Source organism: Mus caroli, unplaced genomic scaffold, assembly GCF_978045245.1.
Source record: "Mus caroli unplaced genomic scaffold, Mus_caroli_1 scaffold_3, whole genome shotgun sequence".
Classification (NCBI taxonomy): domain Eukaryota; kingdom Metazoa; phylum Chordata; class Mammalia; order Rodentia; family Muridae; genus Mus; species Mus caroli.
The window spans coordinates 14619900-14641055 of record NW_028227258.1 but is presented as its reverse complement, the minus strand read 5'-3'; the positions used below and the strand labels follow the sequence as shown (position 1 = coordinate 14641055).

The 21156-nt window shown below is 40.3% G+C and overlaps 1 protein-coding gene across 1 annotated transcript in view; it reads left to right on the top strand.

The window, feature by feature from the left end:
- Col24a1 (collagen type XXIV alpha 1 chain) overlaps positions 1–21156 on the top strand; it is a 264200-nt gene that overhangs the window by 51316 nt on the left and 191728 nt on the right. The window contains exons 14-20 of the mRNA XM_085835446.1: positions 9374–9427; positions 10958–11002; positions 14293–14346; positions 14425–14469; positions 14705–14758; positions 14957–15010; positions 19328–19381. Coding sequence (XP_085691572.1) covers positions 9374–9427; positions 10958–11002; positions 14293–14346; positions 14425–14469; positions 14705–14758; positions 14957–15010; positions 19328–19381 — 360 coding nt within the window. The remainder of the gene's footprint in view (positions 1–9373; positions 9428–10957; positions 11003–14292; positions 14347–14424; positions 14470–14704; positions 14759–14956; positions 15011–19327; positions 19382–21156) is intronic.

Here is a 21156-nt window from a genome sequence, read left to right as displayed (position 1 = left end):
GAACAACAATATGAACTAACCAGTACCCCGGAGCTCTTGTCTCTAGCTGCATATGTATCAAAAGATGGCCTAGTCGGCCATCACTGCAAAGAGAGGCCCATTGGACTTGCAAACTTTATATGCCCCAGTACAGGGGAACCCCAGGGCCAAAAAGGGGGAGTGGGTGGGTAGGGGATTGGGAGGGTGGGTATGGGGGACTTTTAGGATAGCATTGAAAATGTAAACGAGGAAAATACCTAATTAAAAAAAAAAGAAAGAAAATGTAGATGAAGGTTAACTCTAAATATAGTACTTCTTAGATAGCTCTTAGCCTCTTGGTGTAGCCCCAAAATAAATTGTTGTCTCCCTGGCCAGGAAGTATAACACCAGAACATACAGGAACAACTGAAACAGGAATAGAAACACAGCTTCACCCTAGACGTCTTAAGTTCCACACAGAGATGTCCAACCTTTTGACATCATGACACAATGTTGTCACCTAAGAAATTCACACTGGAGACCCACAGAAGTATCAAAAACATTGCAAAAAAAAATGTATTATTTTAAGGATGCTTGCAACTTTAGATTGGACTGTCTCGGTTGAATGTAGCCCTTAGATTGCTGCTTGGTCAGCCCTATGAGTCTTTTTTCTTACATGTCTTATATTTTCTGATTTAAAAACATATAGAATGTGAATTTCACTAGACAAAACTAGTCCAGAGAACAACCCCAGCTAGGATAACAGAGCTAACTAAATATCCTTCTTCCATTTGTGGTATTTTTCTGACCACTCTAAGATAGCTTCTAAGGTGACAGTCTTACTGTACTGTGATTGTGAAGGTGAAAAGAATCTTTCACAATAGCTTAGCTCAAAACTTTGGTATTTATGAGTACTATCTTAGTGCCAACAAAATTGGGATCTATATGTCTGGCACATATAATTGTTTCTAAAGACGTAAATCTGTTACAAGTACATATATTTTAAAGCAACAGAACTCTGTGAGTTTTGCGTTGTAAAGAACAAAGATCCCAATAATTACTTTGTTTACTATTTCCCTCTTTTTTTGAACCTGCCTTTTAAATTCAATATTATTCTTTTGGATTAAAAAAAAACCTTATGAATAAAATGTCAAAGTTTGAAGTGAGGTCTGTCCCTGAATTTGTTGCCTGCCCACCTGTGGATCCCATTCCCTAAATGGACCACCTTGTCTGGGGGAGAGGATGCCCCTAGTCTTGTAGTGACTTGATGTGCTGGGGGTGGGGGGAGGGAGAAGTAGTGGAAGGGATGATGCCTAGAGGGGGCTCCCTCTTCTCAAAGGAGAAGTGGAGGGGGAAGGATCCATTCGAGGGGATACTGGGAGGGGGGGCTCATATTGGTATGTGAAGTAATAAATAAATAAATGTAATGATTTTTTTAAAAAATCAAAGTTATCTGTAACATTAACTATCTGTAATATTTAAATTATTTAAAATAGTATTCTGAGCTTTATAGTAGAAAGTACCTCAGGATAGGTTCTAGCGCCATTAAGGGTAGGAAAATGGAGGTCTGAGATGCAGTATCGTAGGTAAAAGCAGTAACACTAAGACCCAAGCATAGATGCAGTTACTATAAGTCTAGAAGTTCCTGTTTTTGTCTTCTACTCAAGCGACTTAGAAAGAGGTCTGATTTTTTTTTCCCTGTGATAGTTGGCCAAAGTGTGATTGTTGTTTGAATTTTTTACTTTGAAGACTTCAATATATTGGAAAGAAAGTCCATCAAACTGACAAAAAATGCAAAATAGACCCCACCTTTTGTTTTCCTGCATCTGTAACAACCCTCAAAGCTAATTTTTTCACAGCTGGAATGGCAGCAAATAGCATCCCACCATCATCAATATGTAAGGGACTGTGTGTGCTGTGCTATCCTATTACACTCTATTTCACGTGAACAGGTATCACGCTCTTTGCATGGTAGCCCCTACCTGCACACCCAGCAGAACTCAGGCTCTGTTTATCATATGTCAAACTTCCAAGCAAACTGTGAAGCTCTGGGTCTGTTCAAGTGGACAATAGGCCAGGCTCTTCAGCTTTGGTCTTCTCTGCTCCAGTCCATGGCTCTCAGTTTTCCCATCTTGTTCCTATCAAAGTTACTAACCAAGAAAATCATTTATAATAGTATATAACTTCTCATGCTTAAAAAAAGGCACATCATCTATTAATAATTACTTTAAGAGTTCAGAACCTGAGACAAACCAGCAGACAGTGGTTGGGAGTGCTGAACAAACCAAGCATTCCTCAATGAGAGATCCTGTCTCCAACAGAATGTGAGGACCAAGGTTTCCCTCTGTCCTCCACGTGTGCGTTATAGAGGCACACAGCTGCATGTGCACAGGAGTAGATTACAAATCATCATATTACATTTAAGGTTTGAGGGTAAAAGAGTCCTAGGTCGTGGCCCTGGGAAAACAAAACTGAAAGCCATAGGGAGGTTTGCTTTTCTAACTATAGAAGAGGACGCCCCAGCCCCGTCTTTTTCTCATAGAACTTTCTGCTGGAGGAGTCTATTTAAAGTAAGCTATGTTTTGGCGTCTAACCCCAGTGTTAAGAGTTGAGTATAAGCTCTCTGCTCAGCATCTGTTATTAGTGTCTATGTTTAGCCCCGGCAACTTTAAACACACGTTGAGCCCACTATCATCTCAGAAGCATACGCCTTCTGGAGAAGTCAGAGACAGTATTTTCTTTGCTTCAGGAGAAAATAAAATGCAGTTCATTGGGTCATAAAGGAGATGCTGGAGTATTTTGATAGATGGTCATTAATTTTCCAATGATTCCTTCCTTGTCCAGGAAAATGATACCTATTTTCTGGTTTCTATTTATGGAGCTGTCTATTGCAACTATATTTGGCTAACTACTATATGAGGAATGTGTAGAAAGTTCCAGATTCCAGGATTTTGAGTTTGCCTCACCCATGAGGTTGGGAAAGAGACACCCACTGCTCTTTGGAAAATCCCAAACTTGATTTCACGGAGGCATGTCACCCACAGGTGGCAAGTCAGATGGCGGATTATGTTCAAGGCTGATAGCAGATAGCAAATGTAGAGAGCCTTGTAGGTCACCAAAATAAGAAACATACAGTGATGTGTGGCGGTCAGGTCTAGTGTCTGCAGCTATGTTATCTTTGAGGGAAGACGGAAGTATAGTTAACAGGTGCTGTGTTCCAAATACTTTTTGAGATGAGGGGAAGGAGTTCTCAGAGTAGGAGCACGTGGTGATGACCATTCTTCAAGAACAAGACTCTGAGAGTGGGGGCATGGTCTAACATAGCCTGCCTGGAGTGATTCAGAGTCCCACTAAAGTCTGTCATCAGCTCAGCTGAAATGCCAGGCTTCACCTGGGACTCTTGGGTCAAGCTGTCCTAGCTGTGAGGACATAGAGGACATCACAGAGCCTGGTACACTCCAGCCTTGACTGCGTCCTTCCTGAAGGATTTTTAAATGCTAGAAATAGATTTGCGTATGTAGGATCCACAGAAGTAAAATCTGGGCTGTTCTTCATCTGTCTAACTCTAGAGAAATAATTCTGGTCTCCTCCCACTTCTTAGAAAGATATATCTCTCCATATACTGGTATGTCAACTTAGTGTATCTTATCTATAAAATTTAATATTACTATAATTTTATCATCACTGCACTAGGATAATTTTTATTTAGTCTACTTTAGGCTGAATACATTTTTAAACCTTATGCTAGAATTTAAAAAGTGTATTACATAGAAGCATTTATATTGCTTTTATTTTTTAAATTCTGTAATGTGTCGTCATAACAACTTGATTATTCTTTTCTTATTCTACATGTATTATTTTTATGATTTCTTGGTAGAACTAGGAAAACAGTCCGTTTTTTTTTTTCATTGCTTACACAGATCTGAACACACTATAGGTATCTGTGAGTGATCTCAAATATTAGCACCATATATATACATATATATATATATATATATATATATATATATATATATATATATATATGAGCAGAAGTGACATTTTATGTTTGAAGATCTTCATGCTTGGTAGCAACATCGGTGTGAGACTCAGGAAGTAGGAAAACATATTCTTTGAGCTTTAGAAGGCTCTGCAGGTCATAAACAAACACAATGAATGCGCAGAGAAAGCAACTGGGTAGAATGTTATTCAGGATTCAGTGCCTCGCTCTACCATAGCGTGCCCTGTAATTTTAGACACCACTGTTGTTACAGTGTATTAGTTATTCAGTGCTGTATGAAAATGACTCCAAGTAGGTGATCTTAAACTACAACATATATATATATATATATATATATATATATATATATATATATATTATAGTTTCTTTGATTTGGAAACTTGATAGCGACTTATTTGAGCAGTCTAATTCATGAGCCTAAAGTTAAGACTTGGGCAGGTGTCAGAGTCATCTAAAGGCTGACAGGAGCTCACTTGAAAGTAGTTTGTTTGCTTGCTGACTGGCTGGGTAGATGCTAGCTGGTAGTGGAAGATCTGTCTTCCATGGCGTTATGGGAGGGTCCTCAGAACATGAGTTCATCTTCTCCCGAGATGAAAGACAATGTATACAAAGTACAGAGGCTGCAGCATCTTTTATCGCCATAAATCATGTGTCTGCCATGTCTGCTTTCTGTGGGCCATAAACATCAGCCACAATGTAACATGGAAGGGGTCTACACAGGAACAGGAGCAGTAAGTATCTATTTACCTGTTAAGGTAAACAGAAAGCTTTAACCTGTTTGATGTTAATGTTCATTGACTTGAACTTAACAATACAACAGCAGCAGGTTTCTTCAGATTAGTGGCTTAAGAAACAAGCAATGGTGGGTCAATTCCCTGACTGTTACCATCACAAAAACTATGTGAGCAAGGCTTTGTAATTCTCAATTTAAAGATTAAATTGGTAATTTTATCAGCTTCCTGATTTATTTCTGCTGCTGCAAAACAAACGCTACAAATATGGCAGACTGAGTTTCGCGTCGAGGGTCCAGGCATTGCTTAACAGTCTTGTGCTCACATCACCAAGTAGTGTTCAGGACGCCACAGGGCTTCATTACTGAGGTCTGAGTACCACGGCCTGTAGCCAAGCTCATTCAGGTTCTGGGAAGAAGTTACTCTCTGAAGTTGGAGACTTGAGGGTGCTGGGTTCCTACCAGCTTTGGGTAAGCTCCCAGCGGGTCCCATAGCCTATCAGCTTCCAGACATCAGCCACAGCTCTTTGCCATGTGAGATTGTCACCGGAGCTAAAACCATCAAGCTGGCCAGGAATATCTCTTGATTTTCATGGCTCTGAGAATTTTACACAGATTTTGTAGTGTGATTTTGGCAGCCGTATCTGTCACTTGTCACCATGTACTATCTGTTCAGTGAAGCAAGTCACACATGTTAGTCACAGTTAAAGGGATGTATAGTGTTTCATGAAAACATGAAAAGACATCTCCACTTAGTAGCAATTATTTTTAACTTGATGTATCAATGAACATGTATATAGAATAAGAGGGAACAAAACAAAATTCATTCTTTCTATCTAGAATAGGGAATGTTTACATTCAAATAACAAACATGAAAATCAGAAACTGGATACCAATCATTTCAACTAAACTGCTTAAGGGGTAAAGTCAAGGTACAGTGACTAGCATTTACATATATTGGACAGTGACCAGAAGTAAACAGGAAAGGGAAAGGGTGTGTGTGTGTGTGCGTGTGTGTGTCTGTCTGTCTGTGTGTATATGTGTCTGTGTGTGTGTCTGTGTGTGTGTATGTGTGTGTGTCTGTGTGTATGTGTGTCTGTGTGTGTATGTATGTGTGTCTGTGTGTGTATGTGTGTCTGTGTGTGTCTATATGTGTGTCTGTATATGTCTGTGTGTATCTGTATGTGTGTCTGTGTGTGTGTCTGTCTGTGTGTGTGTGTGTGTTCCTGCTGCTTGAAAGAAGTATGGGAATTGTAACAGGTGTGGAGCTGAGCACAGTCCTTTCCCCATTTTTCCCTCTTGTTTCCTCTCCTGTAGGAAGAAATCAAGAACTGTGTGGGGCTGCTTCAGAGAACAGCTTCCTTCCCTGTATTGTGGTGGAACTGGGGTGTTGGGGGCTGGAGGTGGGCCATGGGGATGGGGTGTTAAGTCAAAGTTGGTTCATCCTTTAGTAAGTCCTAAGTGGGTGTCCAGGCATGTTTATCAGTATCCCAAGTTTGTTACTACTCGTCACCATAGGTGTTCATGTGTGTATGGAGGTGATATGTGTCCCTATGGAAACCAGAGTTCAATATCAAGTGTCTTTTTCAATGGCTTCCAACCTTAGTTTGTGAGACTGGGTCTATCTGTACCCAGATTGCTCATTTCAGCAATACCATCTAGCTATTGATTGCCAGGGAGCTCCACTGCTCTCTCTCTTCCCAGGGCTGGGATTAGAGTCATGTGTCACCAAGCTCAAGTATTTAACTGAGTACTGGGAACCACAACCCTGATCCTTTTGCTTTGCCACAAGCACTTCATTGACTGAGCCTGTCTGAAGCCCTACTTCTCTGTTTCCAGGACAACTTATTGAAATATAATTCACACAACACACAATTAACCCCTTTAGATTGTGTAATGTGATAGGCTTTAGTGCATAAGGGTTGGGCATCCACCATGGTTTCTAGTCTTAGAACATTTTCTCCATCACCCCTAAGACATTCTAGTTCTCTGTAGTTCTTTCATCCTCCTGCTACATCGACATCGCTACTTTGTATCTCTGTGGCTTTGCCTTCTCTGGACATTTCACATTAAGGGGGCCACCTACTGTGTCCCACACTCCTAATTATTTCACTGAGGAAAAAATCAGTCAACCTTCTCTAATTTATCAAATTTATAACAATATTTTTTCCTCTTCTGTTTTCCTTATCTGGCTGTCACAAATACTTTCAGATATACATGTTAGCTCATTGTACTCCATGGTGTTTTTTGTCAACTTGACACAAGCTGGGGCCATCAGAGAGGAGGGAGCCTCAACTGAGAACATGCATCCATAGATCTGGTTGTAAGGCATTTTCTTAATTAGTGATCAGTGAGGGAAGCCTAGCTTGTTGTAAGTGGTGCTGACCCTGGGCTGGTAGTCCTGGCCTCCTTACATGAGCAGGCTGAGCAAGCCACCAGGAACAAGCCAGTAACCAACACCCCTCCATGGCCTCTGCATCTGCTCCTGTCTCCAGGTTCCTACCCTGATTAAATTCCTGCCCTCTCTGCTTTTGATGATGAACTGTGAGTGAAATAAACCCTTTCCTCCCCAAGTTGCTGTTTGTTGGTCACAGTGTTTCCTCAGAGCCACAGTAAGCATAACTGAGACAGAGACACTCATACTGAACACGGTGATGTGTTACAGATTCCTGAACTTCTTGACAACAATTGACTTCCCAGAGCAGTGAAGGCAGAATTGTGGCTTGAACTTCCATTGTTGCTAAAAGGAATAAGGTTACAATGTGTTCAACCACACAGTTGCTGCCATTGTTGTCTCTATCCTCTAATTAAACAATAAGGGAAAGTGCGCACGAGTTAATTGTGCTTTGGATTGTGTCTTGGAAGCATCATCTTTTTCTGCTGCTAAACTATCGTCAAAACACATTCACGTGTGTACTGGGGGAGCCGGTAATTCGAGGCAATCTTTTCAATACAACGTTTAATGCTGACTTGTCAAAATAAGAAAGGTATGAGTCTAGTTGTATACTTTATTTTGTTTAACATGAATTTTAAAATGAATGTTGGCAATAGTAAATAGCATAAGCTGTTCCTGTAGTGTTTACAAAGTGTGAACCTCGTGGCTGGTTCAGTGGGGAACAGCATTTGCTCGGCAAGGGTGGTGACCCACGTTCGATTCCTGGATTCCCCATAAAGGCAGAGGGAGAGTGCCAAGCCCACACACTAATCCTCTGCCCCCCTTAAGTGCACCACGGCATGCGTGCCCCGCCACGTTCCACATACATTATGTAAACACATGCATGGACCCAAATAATGCTGCTGCTGCTGCTGCTGCTGATGATGATGATGATGATGATGATGATGATGATGATGATGACAAAAAAGATGGTAAACTTTAGGAACATCAGTGGTACATCATTATAGAAAAGCCTTCATATACAACATTAAGCACAAAGAGCTGAGTATTAAATTTTCCTGTAATGGGATTTATGCTGGAAAAGCTTCACGGTGGAATTCTTAGTAGGCACTTCACACTGTAAATACCTTGCCTCCGCAGAATTTATGTGTATCGTTCCTTCCCCTCATAAAACTGCCCTTCAGAGACTGAGTCTTCATGGTTTTATCTTGGAATGGTAAATTCAATGCAGCATTAAATTGGTCCTTTGTTTGTGGTCTAACTTAGGGGGACTTTTCTCTGTACTTACTGTCTTCAGATACAAAATGACATCAGTATCCATGGAATAAATACATTGTAGAGGTTGAATATATATGCTGTGTGTAAAGCACATAAGACATGGGAAGTGCATACTGATTGTCACCCTCTGGTTCAGCCTAGGGACCATGTGGGACAGCAGAGGTAGCACATGACTTAGGCAGAATCTTGCTTATGTTCCCTCACATTTGGTGACTGTGTAATGATGAAAATTCTGTTTACTACTTTACTCTTCTTTGTATATAAAATGATGTTTTAAAATTAGAAATGTTGCTCTTTTTTTGGTATTTGAGACAGGGTTTCTCTGTGTAGCCTTGACTGTCCTGGAACTCACTCTGTAGACCAGGCTGGCCTCAAACTCAGAAATCTGCCTGCCTCTGCCTCCCGAGTGCTGGGATTAAAGGTATGCACCACCACTGCCTGGCGAAATGTTACTTTTTAAAAACAATGACATTTAATCCAAAAACTGGATTACAAATAAGGGTTTAGGAAATTGCTTCTCTCTCTCTCTCTCTCTCTCTCTCTCTCTCTCTCTCTCTCTCTCTCTCTCTGTGTGTGTGTGTGTGTGTGTGTGTGTGTGTGTGTGTATGTGTGTGTGTGTGTGTCTGTGTGTCTGTGTCTGTCTGTGTCTGTCTGTGTCTGTGTGTGTGTCTGTGTGTGTGTCTGTGAGATCCTCAGTGGCCATCCACCTTATATGGGTTGGGTTGGCTTTGTTGTTTGGGACAGGACTGCACACTGGCCTGGAGATGAGCAATTTGCCTCACCCCGCTGGCTAGGCCTGTCTCTCTCACCCAGCACTGGGCTTATAAATGTGCACCACAATACCTCCATGCTGTGGCTTTTGTACATGAGTGGGTGCACATTCCACCAACTTACTATGTCCCTAGACTCAGGACATACACACTTTCTGTTACTAAATTCATTATAAAACACAGTGAAATAAGTTTTGTTATATTCTGGCTTTGATGGCAGCCTTCTTCCTCTTCCACTGCAGGGTTTTCCAGGTGACTTTGGAGACAGAGGCCCTGCTGGTCTAGATGGCAGTCCTGTGAGTATTCAGGGATGGTCCATCCTTATACTCCAACATCACATGTCTCCATAGCAACTGCACGTGGCATCCTTATGAGCATGTTTACTAACACTATAGCTGGACAGTTTCCACACCTCTGGGCGCACTCTAGTTTGTTATTTTTCAGTATGAGAGATAACCCAAAGTTGTTTGGATAAACCTCCATCATGACAGACGGTCATTAACATTAAGTACTTTAACCATGTTTAAGTGACTTGGGTAAACATGACCACAGCATTGACCTTCATATGTGGAGGTCTCTTGGTTGCATTACATCAGAAAAGAGTGGGGGTGAAGGGCTGGGTCAGCACTATGTAAGAATTCCTCCACTTTCTCTCCTTCTGCAGAGCCTGACACCCTCTCTCCAGTCTATGCCACACACCTATTATTTCTATCAGCTTTTTAAGTGATTAGACCCAACGCAAATATTCATGTAAATTGTGATTACTCCCTGCATTTATTTATATGTGAGTCAATATCACAAAGAATGTAAACATATTTTCTTCTCAATATTTTTAAAATTCTATTTCCAAATTAGCATTAGTTAGGTAACTTGGTAGGCTCAGCTGAGCTTTTGCTTGAGTCTAAGTCATGGGGTTTAAGAGAAAAGAAGAACTGAATCAGCTTATTAAATGTTTGAGTAATGTTTTGAGTAGAACATTTACCAACTTTTTCTTGCCTCTGATTTTTTGGAAGGACAGGGGGGCTTCTAACTTAAGTGTAATGAAGTAAGCATCATTTAGATTTTAAAATGTCTACAATGTGTAGTTATGAACCTCGCATGACTCTGTTATTTAATTGCTTGCCAATTTTATATCCCTGGAACCTATTAAAACTGGACTCAGAATATTTAAAACATGCACTAAAAAATATGTTCTATATTTAAAATACATAATAATTCTTACTGAATATAATTTAAGCTTTTAAGTACAAAAGCAAACTGTATATTTTAGAATGATTTATAGTTGTTTTTCAGTATTCACATCTGTGTTTCAAAATATAAATCAAAGAGAGGGGAGAGGCCATTCCTGTCCCTGACTCCTGTAAATTTGGTGATACATAACATTATGTTTTTTATAATAATGAAAGCAGGTGTTATTCATATTCTTTACATAAAAATAAAGATAGAGGTTTTTAAAAATGTACTTCTAAAGATATGATGGGTTTTAGCTATCTGAAAATACTCTCCTACGCTCTGTATACAGCCTGCCTGTCATTTCAGACAGTATACAGACCAGGCTGGTCTGTAATATTGATAATGCAAACAGTAATCAAGTAACTGATTGCATTTTCGTCTTTTATTAAGTACTTAGAAGACAAATTATGTATCTTAACCTAGGGATAGCTCTAATATCTCGAAGCAGTTTTAAAAGAATAAAAGTAATTTGTGCTTTTCAGTGGAAGATAATTTTGACAAATTGTGTCCCTGGAATATGTGACATCATTTCGGAAAACCCCTCCGCAGTGTGGGATCATGATGAATGTGTTTTTCCATTTATTTCCTAACAGGGGCTTGTAGGTGGCACCGGACCTCCCGGGTTTCCTGGTGTTACAGTGAGTATCACTACACACCACTCTCATGAAATAGTTTACTGCACAGTTTAAATTATCAGCTGTGCTTTAGAAACTTAGCCAAATGAGTTTCCTGTCGTTGCTGGGTATCAACCCAGTTTAAGCATATTTTTCAAACAGAAATGAAAAACAGACTAGTAGTAGTATGAGTCATAAAGGTCATTGCTGCCTTTGGATTAAGCTAAAATGGCTCTCTATTATAGCTTAGTGTATGTGTGCATGGATACACTTATCAATGTCTTGTTTAAAGGAATTAGAGGGACTTCGTTTCTTCAACAATGTAGCATAGAAGAGTCACTTGCTCTTCTTGTTCGTGAGAATCGTCTCTATTTCCCAGTTGGGGAGCATCAGAGGCTGCTATTTTCCTGGCCTGCGTTTGTTCCCCGTGCTGTTGGCTGCCATACTTACTTTCTTCATGACTCTAGTGATATGTTCATCTGTGAGTATGCCAAGCACAGCTGAACATCCAGAACTCAGTCCATTCTACAATGGATTCACATGAACTTCTGTGAATTGACTGGTAGCTTCTTCGTCTAATGTCATGAACGTGTGCTTTTGGTCTCTTTCTTTGACTCAAAGCTGCCTATAGCTTTGTGGGTTCTCCTTTGCCCTAGCCTCAGCTACAGTCCTATGCATCTTCAGTCTGTTTTACCTTCTCCTAGAGGGGAGTAAGGTGGATAGGGATAGCGCAGGACCTTCGGCATACCTAGATGATCTGAAACGCTCACAGTCACCATGGGTTGCTTGCCTGTAGTTTCTCAGGACAAGAGTTTGCTACACAGTTTCTAGTATGTCAATCTAATAGTGCTTTTGTATTTACTACTCAATTTTTATGTTAAACTGTCCTATTTTACTGAGTTCTTAATAATATTTTTTCTAATATCTCCTGATCCCAAAGTTCTTTCTTTTAGAGTCACAAGGAAGTAAATTAAGATATCACACATTCCACTCAAAATGCCAGATTAAGTATTTTGAGACAAATTAAACTAAGACAAATCTTAAAAATGTTATACTGTCTATGAAAAATAACACAGAGAAAGACTTTTTTGTTCATAAAAATGTCTCTCTGTCATTAGAGGGATTATTTCTGAACAATTCCAAAACACAGAAATTTATTATAGTTTTGAGCCTACCATAATCCTTAAAGCTAGGAGTTTTGAATAAACTAGCCTCTGTAGTCTCATGAATGACTGTATCCTACTGACAAGAGTTTGAAATTGCAAGCCGTGATATATTTATTGCCCTTAAATATTTATTAAACTGGAAAGTATTACCATTTGCTGCTCACAGTTCCATATATTCCAGGATTAAACACATTGGGAATAATTTATCTCCTCCACAAACTTTAAGACTCTTCCAAAAGTACCAGCATCGTGTTTTCCTTTCTGAAATTTGTATCATATAAATGTAGATGATTGCCTCTGAGGTAGAGAAATGTTGGGAACTAAAACTCTAGAAACTGTTGTATAAAGGAAAAGTATATTTTAAAGTTAGTTCCTTCAGAGTCCATTCCACACTTTATCTCCAAACAGTTACAGCACATTTGTTACGCTGAGTCTAGGGAGGGGCGGAGAACGGCGCATGGCGCATGCACCTGCTCTCAGCTCATGTACCGATTAAGAGGCCAGGAGGACTTCTGCTAAGGGCACTTGGTATGTCTCTATGTCTTCAAAGACGCGGAACATGTCGTGAAGGAGAGGATGAACATGGAACATGGTCAGAGGAAAAGAATCCTAGCTGAGTGTAGGACGGGAGAAAGGGAAGAGATGGGGACACAGGGAGTGAGGATCGGGAAGTATGGCGGACACCTTAAAGAGAGCGCCTGGGATGGTAACTCGGTGATTTGAATTCTAAGTAACCTGAGTGACATTTTCAGAATCTCAGAAACAGAACTCTTGGTTGTTGTTTTGCTTTCTGAGGCATAGTTTTCTTGTATGAGAGCCCTGGATGCAAACAAGCTCCCTGTGAAATCGAGACTGACCCCGAACCCATGGGCGTTACTGGCCTCAGCCCCTGCTCCCAGCTCTGAGCGTTTGATCTTTGATGCTTTTGAGCCGTCATCTCACTGTGTTGCTAAGGTGTGACCTTGAGTCCTCTCCCCTCACCCATCAGAGTAGCCAGAGGTGTCGGCATGTGCCAAACATGGCCACAAACAAAATTTTAATATCCTTACCGTTTGAACACTGTAGAGAGAGGGTTGAACCAAAGTGGTCACCAGGATGGAGAGTGACAGAGAAGCCAGGACAGAGTTCATGAGAGAAAGAAGAAAACTGGAGTCTCCGCAACAGAAACTAGACCTGATCTCTGGACCATCAAGAGATTTCCATTCTTGTTCAAATTCTTCCTTCAAGAAGAACATCATTTTTATTGACCTGTGTTTTCTACAGGGACATTTGGAAGGGGACTTTATAAGTCCCTCCCTCATAGGAAGTGAGAGTTTTAGTTTTGCTTTTGAGAAATTAGAGCATCTTGTTGAGAACTTTAATAACAGAGACCATATCTTTTTTCATCTTTGGTTCTTTTCATGTATCAGTAGTGTCTGGTGCAGGTAGTACTCACCAAGTAGTGAATAGCGAATGAATGATAAGCCCAGAAAGTAGAGCTCTTGGCGCCTACTCAGTATACCCATGGGCACCTGGTAAACATTCGTGTTCTGCACATTATAAACCATAAACCAAGTCCCAGCAATGCTGGCACTTAGCAACATCTCAGTAAGTATTAGCTTTGGGTGGGAAAGATGGCTCGCGTGTTGAACGTGTGTGGTGCTGTTGTAGAGAGGATCCCAAGTTCCCAACATCCATGCCAGACAACTCACATCACCCTCAACCCCAGCTCTAAGAAACCTGGCGCCCTCTTCTGGCCTTGAAGGCACCTGCACTCAGGTGCACATACTGACACCCACATAGGTACACACACACACACATAATAAAAGTTGTGTTTTAATTTTTTTGCGCTAAATAATGAACAAAATAGAAAGCTTGTTTGATGTGTTTGACTATTTGTGGGTAGCTTGACAATAAAATATTTCTACCCATCTGGAAAGATTCTGCAAAATGCAAGTCAAAGACAGGAGTTAGATTACATAGCCTGGAGCACAGTGAGAAGGGCAGGCTGCTGACAGTTTAAGAATTGAGTATTGTTTTAAAAGGAAAGAAAAGTTGCTGGAAACAGGCAAAATGCTTTCAGTTCATTTATATTCCAACTGTGCCATGCCATGCCCTCTTTCTGACCCTAACCTGAGCCTAATGATATCATTTTTTGCCACTCCTCAGGGAAGTGTTGGTCCTGCAGGACTGACTGGACCTCCAGGAGCTCCTGGCCCAATGGTATGGCTCTCTTTGCTTATTGATATTTCTCTTTAATTTCTCTGCAATGTCACAAAGTATCACATTTTGTACTTCTAGGGCCTTTCAGGAAGTAGAGGACCATCTGGAATCAAAGGTGATAAGGTGATTTCAATATTAACATTTCACAGAGATAATTTCTCACCCTGGTTGGTTCTTTTGTTCATGTCAACAGAAATTATTGTTGTTAAATATTTTTGTTTTGTTTATAGGGCCTAATTTGTATTATATTGGTTTTTTTAAATGTAGGATAAATAAAAAGTTTTTCTTCTATAATAAATACTTCCTGTGCATCACCATGCTTTAATCTATTGTCTTTCTGTGAATCTGTGCTTCCTAGGGTGAGCAAGGTGTGGCAGGGGAGCCAGGAGAACCCGGGTATCCTGGAGACAAGGTAACTCTCATTCCACTCATTTGATAAAAATGAATAAACTAAAAGCATTGGCTCAAAAAATTATGATTTCAATTGTGTATTTTATAAGGATATGGCATCAGTGTAATTTTTAATTCTAGAATACATGCTAATATTTTAATACTATACAAGTAGAAATTTTTCTTTAATATAACATTTCCCTCTAATTTCTCCTTCCAGGGCAACATTGGATCACCAGGACCACCAGGGATACGAGGAAAGTCAGGACCTTCAGTAGGTTTGAACCTTCACTTTGTTTTATTTTGCGACAAACACATGCATTCCCAGGTTGAGTCTTGGTGCTTAGTGGTGTTAACAGGATACCTGTGTGCGTGGCATGGGGTGGGTGTCTCCTAGCCTTACATTTTCTCTCTTCAGTCTTAGAGGACAGTCAGCCCTCAGGTTCTCAGCACAACTGTTATAGGCTGATTCCTACCCTAGGCCAAAGAGAAAGCCTTAAAGAAAACAAAGAAAGCAAAGAAAACAAAGAGGTCAGAAATAGACCTCTGGGTGGTGAAAATGATGGCTGTCCTACCCAAGCCTTATTCTTTATGAAGTGCCAGGTCTTGTCCTAAGGATGACATATCTGATTTATTAGTCCCAGCAATCTTGTGAAGTTACCACTACACTATTCTTTTGTTTGCATTTTATAAAGATATGGAGGCAGAGAGTTAATGAACTTGTGTGAGGTCCCATGGTCAGTCAGTGGATGCCTGAGAACAGTTAGGTAAGAGGTCTGTCACAGCCCAGACCCAGACGTGGCACCCTGCCTTTTTAGGGCTTAGTATTGTAAGGTTATTTTAACATGTTAATAATGTTTATAGCTATAAAAGGTGGCTATTGATAGAAACATGAGTGTACAAATTTCAAACACAGTTAAACCTCGAAAGGATGTTGTCCTGAGCACTTCATGGAGCTCTCTCTGATTCTGCCTCCTTCTCTCAGGAAGCAGGGCTACCTTTCATAACCTCACACAATCTGTCTATCATTTTGTAAATATTTCTCAGGAATTACTTATTCCAGAGAACACTTTCTGGGATTTATCTGATGGCATGCCAGTGGGTAACCTATTTTTATATTGCATTAGTCTAATTAACTATGTGCCCCAGGCTCCTGCCCCGAAGCTGAATGAACTCTACAGAACTCTACAGTCCAGTCCGTATTAAGGCGAGAGAATCAATCAGGAAGACAGCAGATTAAAGGAGCCTAAACTAAGTAATGGGGGCTTTTACATATCTGATGTGATTGGGAAAGAAGCCTTTTTTTCTTTCTTTTTCATAATTTGAAGGATTTTAAAAATAATTTGAGAGTCATAAGAAGTGATACAACACAGTTACCTGATTAGAAGCTGATAAACTCAATATTACTCTCATGTGCTCCACACTCAGGACTGAAGTCAAATGCCACGCCCACATAAGGCTAAGCATTGTTAAGTCCAGTACTCTCTGAATCAGTTGATATCATAGCATGCTTATTGTGGGAGAAACGAGTAACAAGTCTAAGAATAAAGGCACAGGCTTAAGTCCCAGGTCTGACGTTTGACCTCCTATGACCTTGGGTATCTATAACCTTGCAACTTGCATACCACCCAGCCTGCCTACATCATGTATAAGATGAAGGTCAGATTATAACATGCTTGGTCCTTGTGGATTCTTCTCTAGTTCGTGTGACCATTGCACTAGTAGTGCCGTGTGTTGCACTCTTTCTGTAGTCTAAGCTAAGAGAAGCCCATCCTACCTTTGACGTACTGACTAAATGTTTGAAAAAGAAATCACAAGAAATGCAAATAAAGTTTATTTATGGTGAGGGATGGAAATGGTCTAAGCGAGTTTTACTGACTCGCCATCCGCCTTTCTGTACTGTAACAAAATAACCTAATGTCAATGGGGATTCCGTTAGCAGGGAGTTTTAGCAAACCTTTGAAAAACACATGCTTCGAGCTCAAGAAAGCTTAGACTCAGGATTGATTTCAATGAGAACTACAGGGGTGGCTCTGTAAGTGTTGGCCATGTGAGCATAAGGACCTGCCTTCAAGCTCAACAGTGGTGCTTGTCTGTTTGTGATCCTAGTGCTGAGGGAATGGAGAAAGGGTGACCTTATGTGGGGCTTGGGTGGCACCTAGTCTACCCTATGCAGCAAGACCAGGCCCTAGTGAGGGGCCTTGTCTCAAAAGATAAGGTGGAAAGTGCCTAGTAATGGCACCCAAGATTGACAACACACACACACACATACATAGGCATGCAGTCTTTCATACATATGTGCACCCATATGGACACACACACATACAATAAATTGATGAAAGAACCTTTCCTTTGGTATCTAAACTCATTTGTATCTTACTAATACCAAGATATTTGGCCTCAAAATTTTCTCCAGTAAGGGTAGAAGTCCTACTTTTTGAACATTTTTTACACAAAATCAGTTGACTTAACAAGAGACAAACTGCATCAGTTGGTTAAGCAAGTGTGTGCCTGCCTGAAAGTTTTGTCTGCTACCGTGGAAGAAATGACTCTCGGGATGTCTTCCTAAGTCCTAGCTCGGGTTTTCTGTCATCTTAGATTTTACTGGCTGCTTTTAGTGCATCCAAGTGGATCTGAGTTATAACATGAAAAAATATTTTCCAGATGTAGGAACGGCCTGAGGTGGAAGGTGTGTGCATTCTGGGACAGGGAAGGTTTTGTTCAGTAAGTTCAGAACTCAGGGAAGGTTACGACTCAGGGAAGGTCAGGAACTCTTTTCTCCCAAAGCTATAGAAAACAAAGACAATATGTTCTTAGCGCTTGTGTGTGTGTGTGTGTGTGTGTGTGTGTGTGTGTGTGTGTGTTGGCTACCTTACCATTCCTATACTAGAAGTTTCCTCATTTATAGAAACTCACTTAGCACAGAAGCATTCTATAAACTACTTGAAAAATTCTTCACAAAAATGTTTTATAAAGGAAAACGGACATCCCTAGAAAGCTGACAACTTAAGTTGTGTAAAAACTATAATTATGGCAAAAAAATGAATTAAATTGCTCCATTTTTTTTTTTTAATTTGCTTGTCAGTCAAATCAAAGGCCTTAGGATATGCTATTTTTTTCTTTGGGTGCTTCTAGTTACATCCTAATTGATTTTTGCCACTAGAGGGCCCCAGTGAAACCCACCCCATCACTCTTTAAGAAAGGTGCTTGTTTATTTAGATTTAAGACTGCCTTATACACTGATTCAGGTAGACTACACATTTGTTTCTGCCATTTGACCCTTAATTACCCTTTGCCCAAACCGCCTACATGCTGGTGTGGTAGCTGTTCTGAGCTCTCTCATGTCAGATAGCTTCACACTGAGCCTTCTCAGCCAGTCAATATGAGTAACTGGTTGTTGGGAAATAGGGCCCTTTGTGCATGGTGTGTCCTGCAATTTGATGCCATCTTAGGCCTATTCTAATCAGATTCAAAGCTCATGTGGAAGCTTACAGGAAAATTAGGAAATGCAGTAATTTTCTTACTGAAAGCAAGAGGGCCTTTGTATTGTTCTCCCCTGGTCTGTGCTGTCATCTCTTGGGAGCATCTATAACTTCTCAGACTCGTGCCCCTATCATATTCTGTCTGTTTTACAACTTCGCTATGAGTAAAGGAATTTTCAAAATATTGAAACCAAACCCTCAACATTTAATCCCAGAATCAAAGTGATCTGGGAATTGCAGGCAAAGCTCACAGAAGGGCTGGGGCAGAAAATGGACAGTTCCTCGCTGTCGCATTGGTTAAAGCTTCTGATCCTTCTATGTGCCCTGGCTCTGCACCATCCACACATTGTCTCATTTAATCTCCGCAAAAACTGCAAGGGTGTTAGCATTCATTATCATTGTCCTTCTGATCTTTCTGATGAGCTAAGGGAGATTTAGAGACACCTAGCAGCAAGGATTGCAGTCCTGGCGAGTCATAATTACTCCACCAAGCTGCTCATCATAGCCAGGAGGAGAGAAAAATTTCAGAAGTGTCCTGGGACTCTAATGAAAAAAAACAAAAACAAATCCTCTTCTAACGCTCCTTGCTGCTGTTTTATCAGCCAGCCCGACTCTGGAGAAGCACACACACATATGTATACTTATGTACACACACACATGCATACACACACATATACATACACATACCTGGAAATACATACATGCATGCTCATATAAACACATATGCACACATGCATACACTCACACATGTGCACACATACACGTGCACATGTATACATACATGAACAGTTTCACACCTGCACTTTTCTATCTAACAGAAATAAATATATATTGCACCATAAACATTAAAAATAAGTCTCACAGTGATGATGTAATGGAAAGTGGGTGAAGCCCGAAGCCAGGAAAGGTTGCTGATGCTCTCAAGGGCTGACACTGTAGATCCAGGGGGGACTCTGAAGACCTTTACAGATTAAGTCTCTGGAAAACCATTATAACCTTGTTTGACATAATATAGTAAAAGTTGCTCAGCTGCAAAATGTTAGTTCCTGCTTCCAGTTCTATTTATTAAGTTAATATTTATATTTTGATTTTTTTTCCTCCCCTTTTAGGGACAACCAGGTGACCCAGGACCACAGGGACCATCTGGCCCTCCAGGACCAGAGGTAAATCATTGATAAAAGATGAAAATTTGAAACAAGACATGATGAAAATTCAATTTAATTTACAAAATGTGTGGGGTTTGTGGGAAGCTTGAGAAAGAGGCTCTCTGAAGCTCGTCTATGGAAAGCAGTTTAGACCACATTTACTGCATCGGAGAGCCCAAGGAAACAGGAAATTGAGTATGACTTGACGTTCCTGGGGCCAGAACAGTTTCAAGCTTTGAATCCTTTTCATAATAACAATGGGAATTGAATCTAAGTTTATGTTTCATATGTCCTTAGCCAGAAGAGACACTTATATAATGTTCTCCAGGTTCCTGAGTTGTGACTGTGACCCTTACAGAGGGTCAGGTGTAGTTCATCTACTGGTATATCACATATTTTAGGATTTGGGAACATTTTGTATTCCAGAGTTTATATTAGATATGCAAACTCTGGACTATCCACATTTTAATTTTGATGAAATCACAGCCTATTTGTCTGTTCTGCATAGCAGTGGCCAGTGACACATCGTTAAAAATTGTAAACAAAATTGGATCCATAAACTCCACTGAATTAGCACTATGAAATGCTTCCAATGCTTGTTAAATGCATATATCATTTGGACTTCTTGCTCTAGAATAAGTGTAATTAAGCTTCTGGCAGACATCAAGTTTGTTTGTGTACACCTTAAAATATCGAGTTTGGCTTCAGGCTTGGTAAAGAGCCTCTCTCTTTCTTGAAAGCTTTCTTAGAGCAGAAGCTTCATCAGGGAAATATTTGAAGGCTCTTGAACCATATCATGGATTCCAGATGTTATGTGAGATACGGCTTCTGCATGTCACCCTAGCTTCAGAAAAACACCCCAAGTCTAAACAAGAGCAACGGATGCAGAAACCATGCTGAGAATATAAGCTGACTTCTGAATAACTAAGACAAAGAACTCACAGCTTCCCAGTGTCAGAGCCCTAGGCAGGCTGCAGGATAGGACAGTACAATGGGTTCACCCTCTGCATAGACTACTGGCCTTATTCCACAGCTACTCTTCAAGGATCGATGTTATTCTTTTTTGCTAATTTAAAACACATTCACTATAGATAGATCAAAGACCAAATGTGACGTGACAACCTTGTTTTGCTGATAAGGAAGTGGTGGGGTATAGACGCACATGGGTCTGGCGAGCAATTAGAACTCGATATTAATAAAAGTTTATCTCTTTATATGAATCTATCCTCTTCTATTTCAATCAAGTTTAATGGGAACTGTACTGGACTAGGATTTGCCTGACTTCTTTCATTGAGGATGCAGCATCTAATTTAAATGTAATTATTTTAAAAGAGTATTATCTTTAGTCCAATTGCAAATTCTTGTAGCTGGAGTTCTGAGTGGTAACTGCATTGGGGCAGGCTATTCTGTCTCATGTATCACTATGGTTTAATCATTTTCTATTATGTAAAGCAAGGCTATGGTTACACAAATCACATCCTTCCTTCCTATCTTACCATCCAAATATGGTCATTTTTCCTGTTTCCTTCAAGATTTTGTCATTTTTCCATCAATAGTTAGAATACCTTCATTATCTTTAATTCCAAATTGTTTATAATGGGTCCTAACCTTTAACTACCCTGTTCCTCTTCATCTTCAAATTTTTCCATAGTCCCATAGGTGATATCTGTAGTCTCTCAAGAATTAGTACAAGATTGTTTGAGGCAACTTAACAAATACGTCTTCTACCCCATAAACACACGTTATGTGCGTGGCTGGGTGTGAGCACTGTCTTGCGGCAGGTGTTCTGGCCC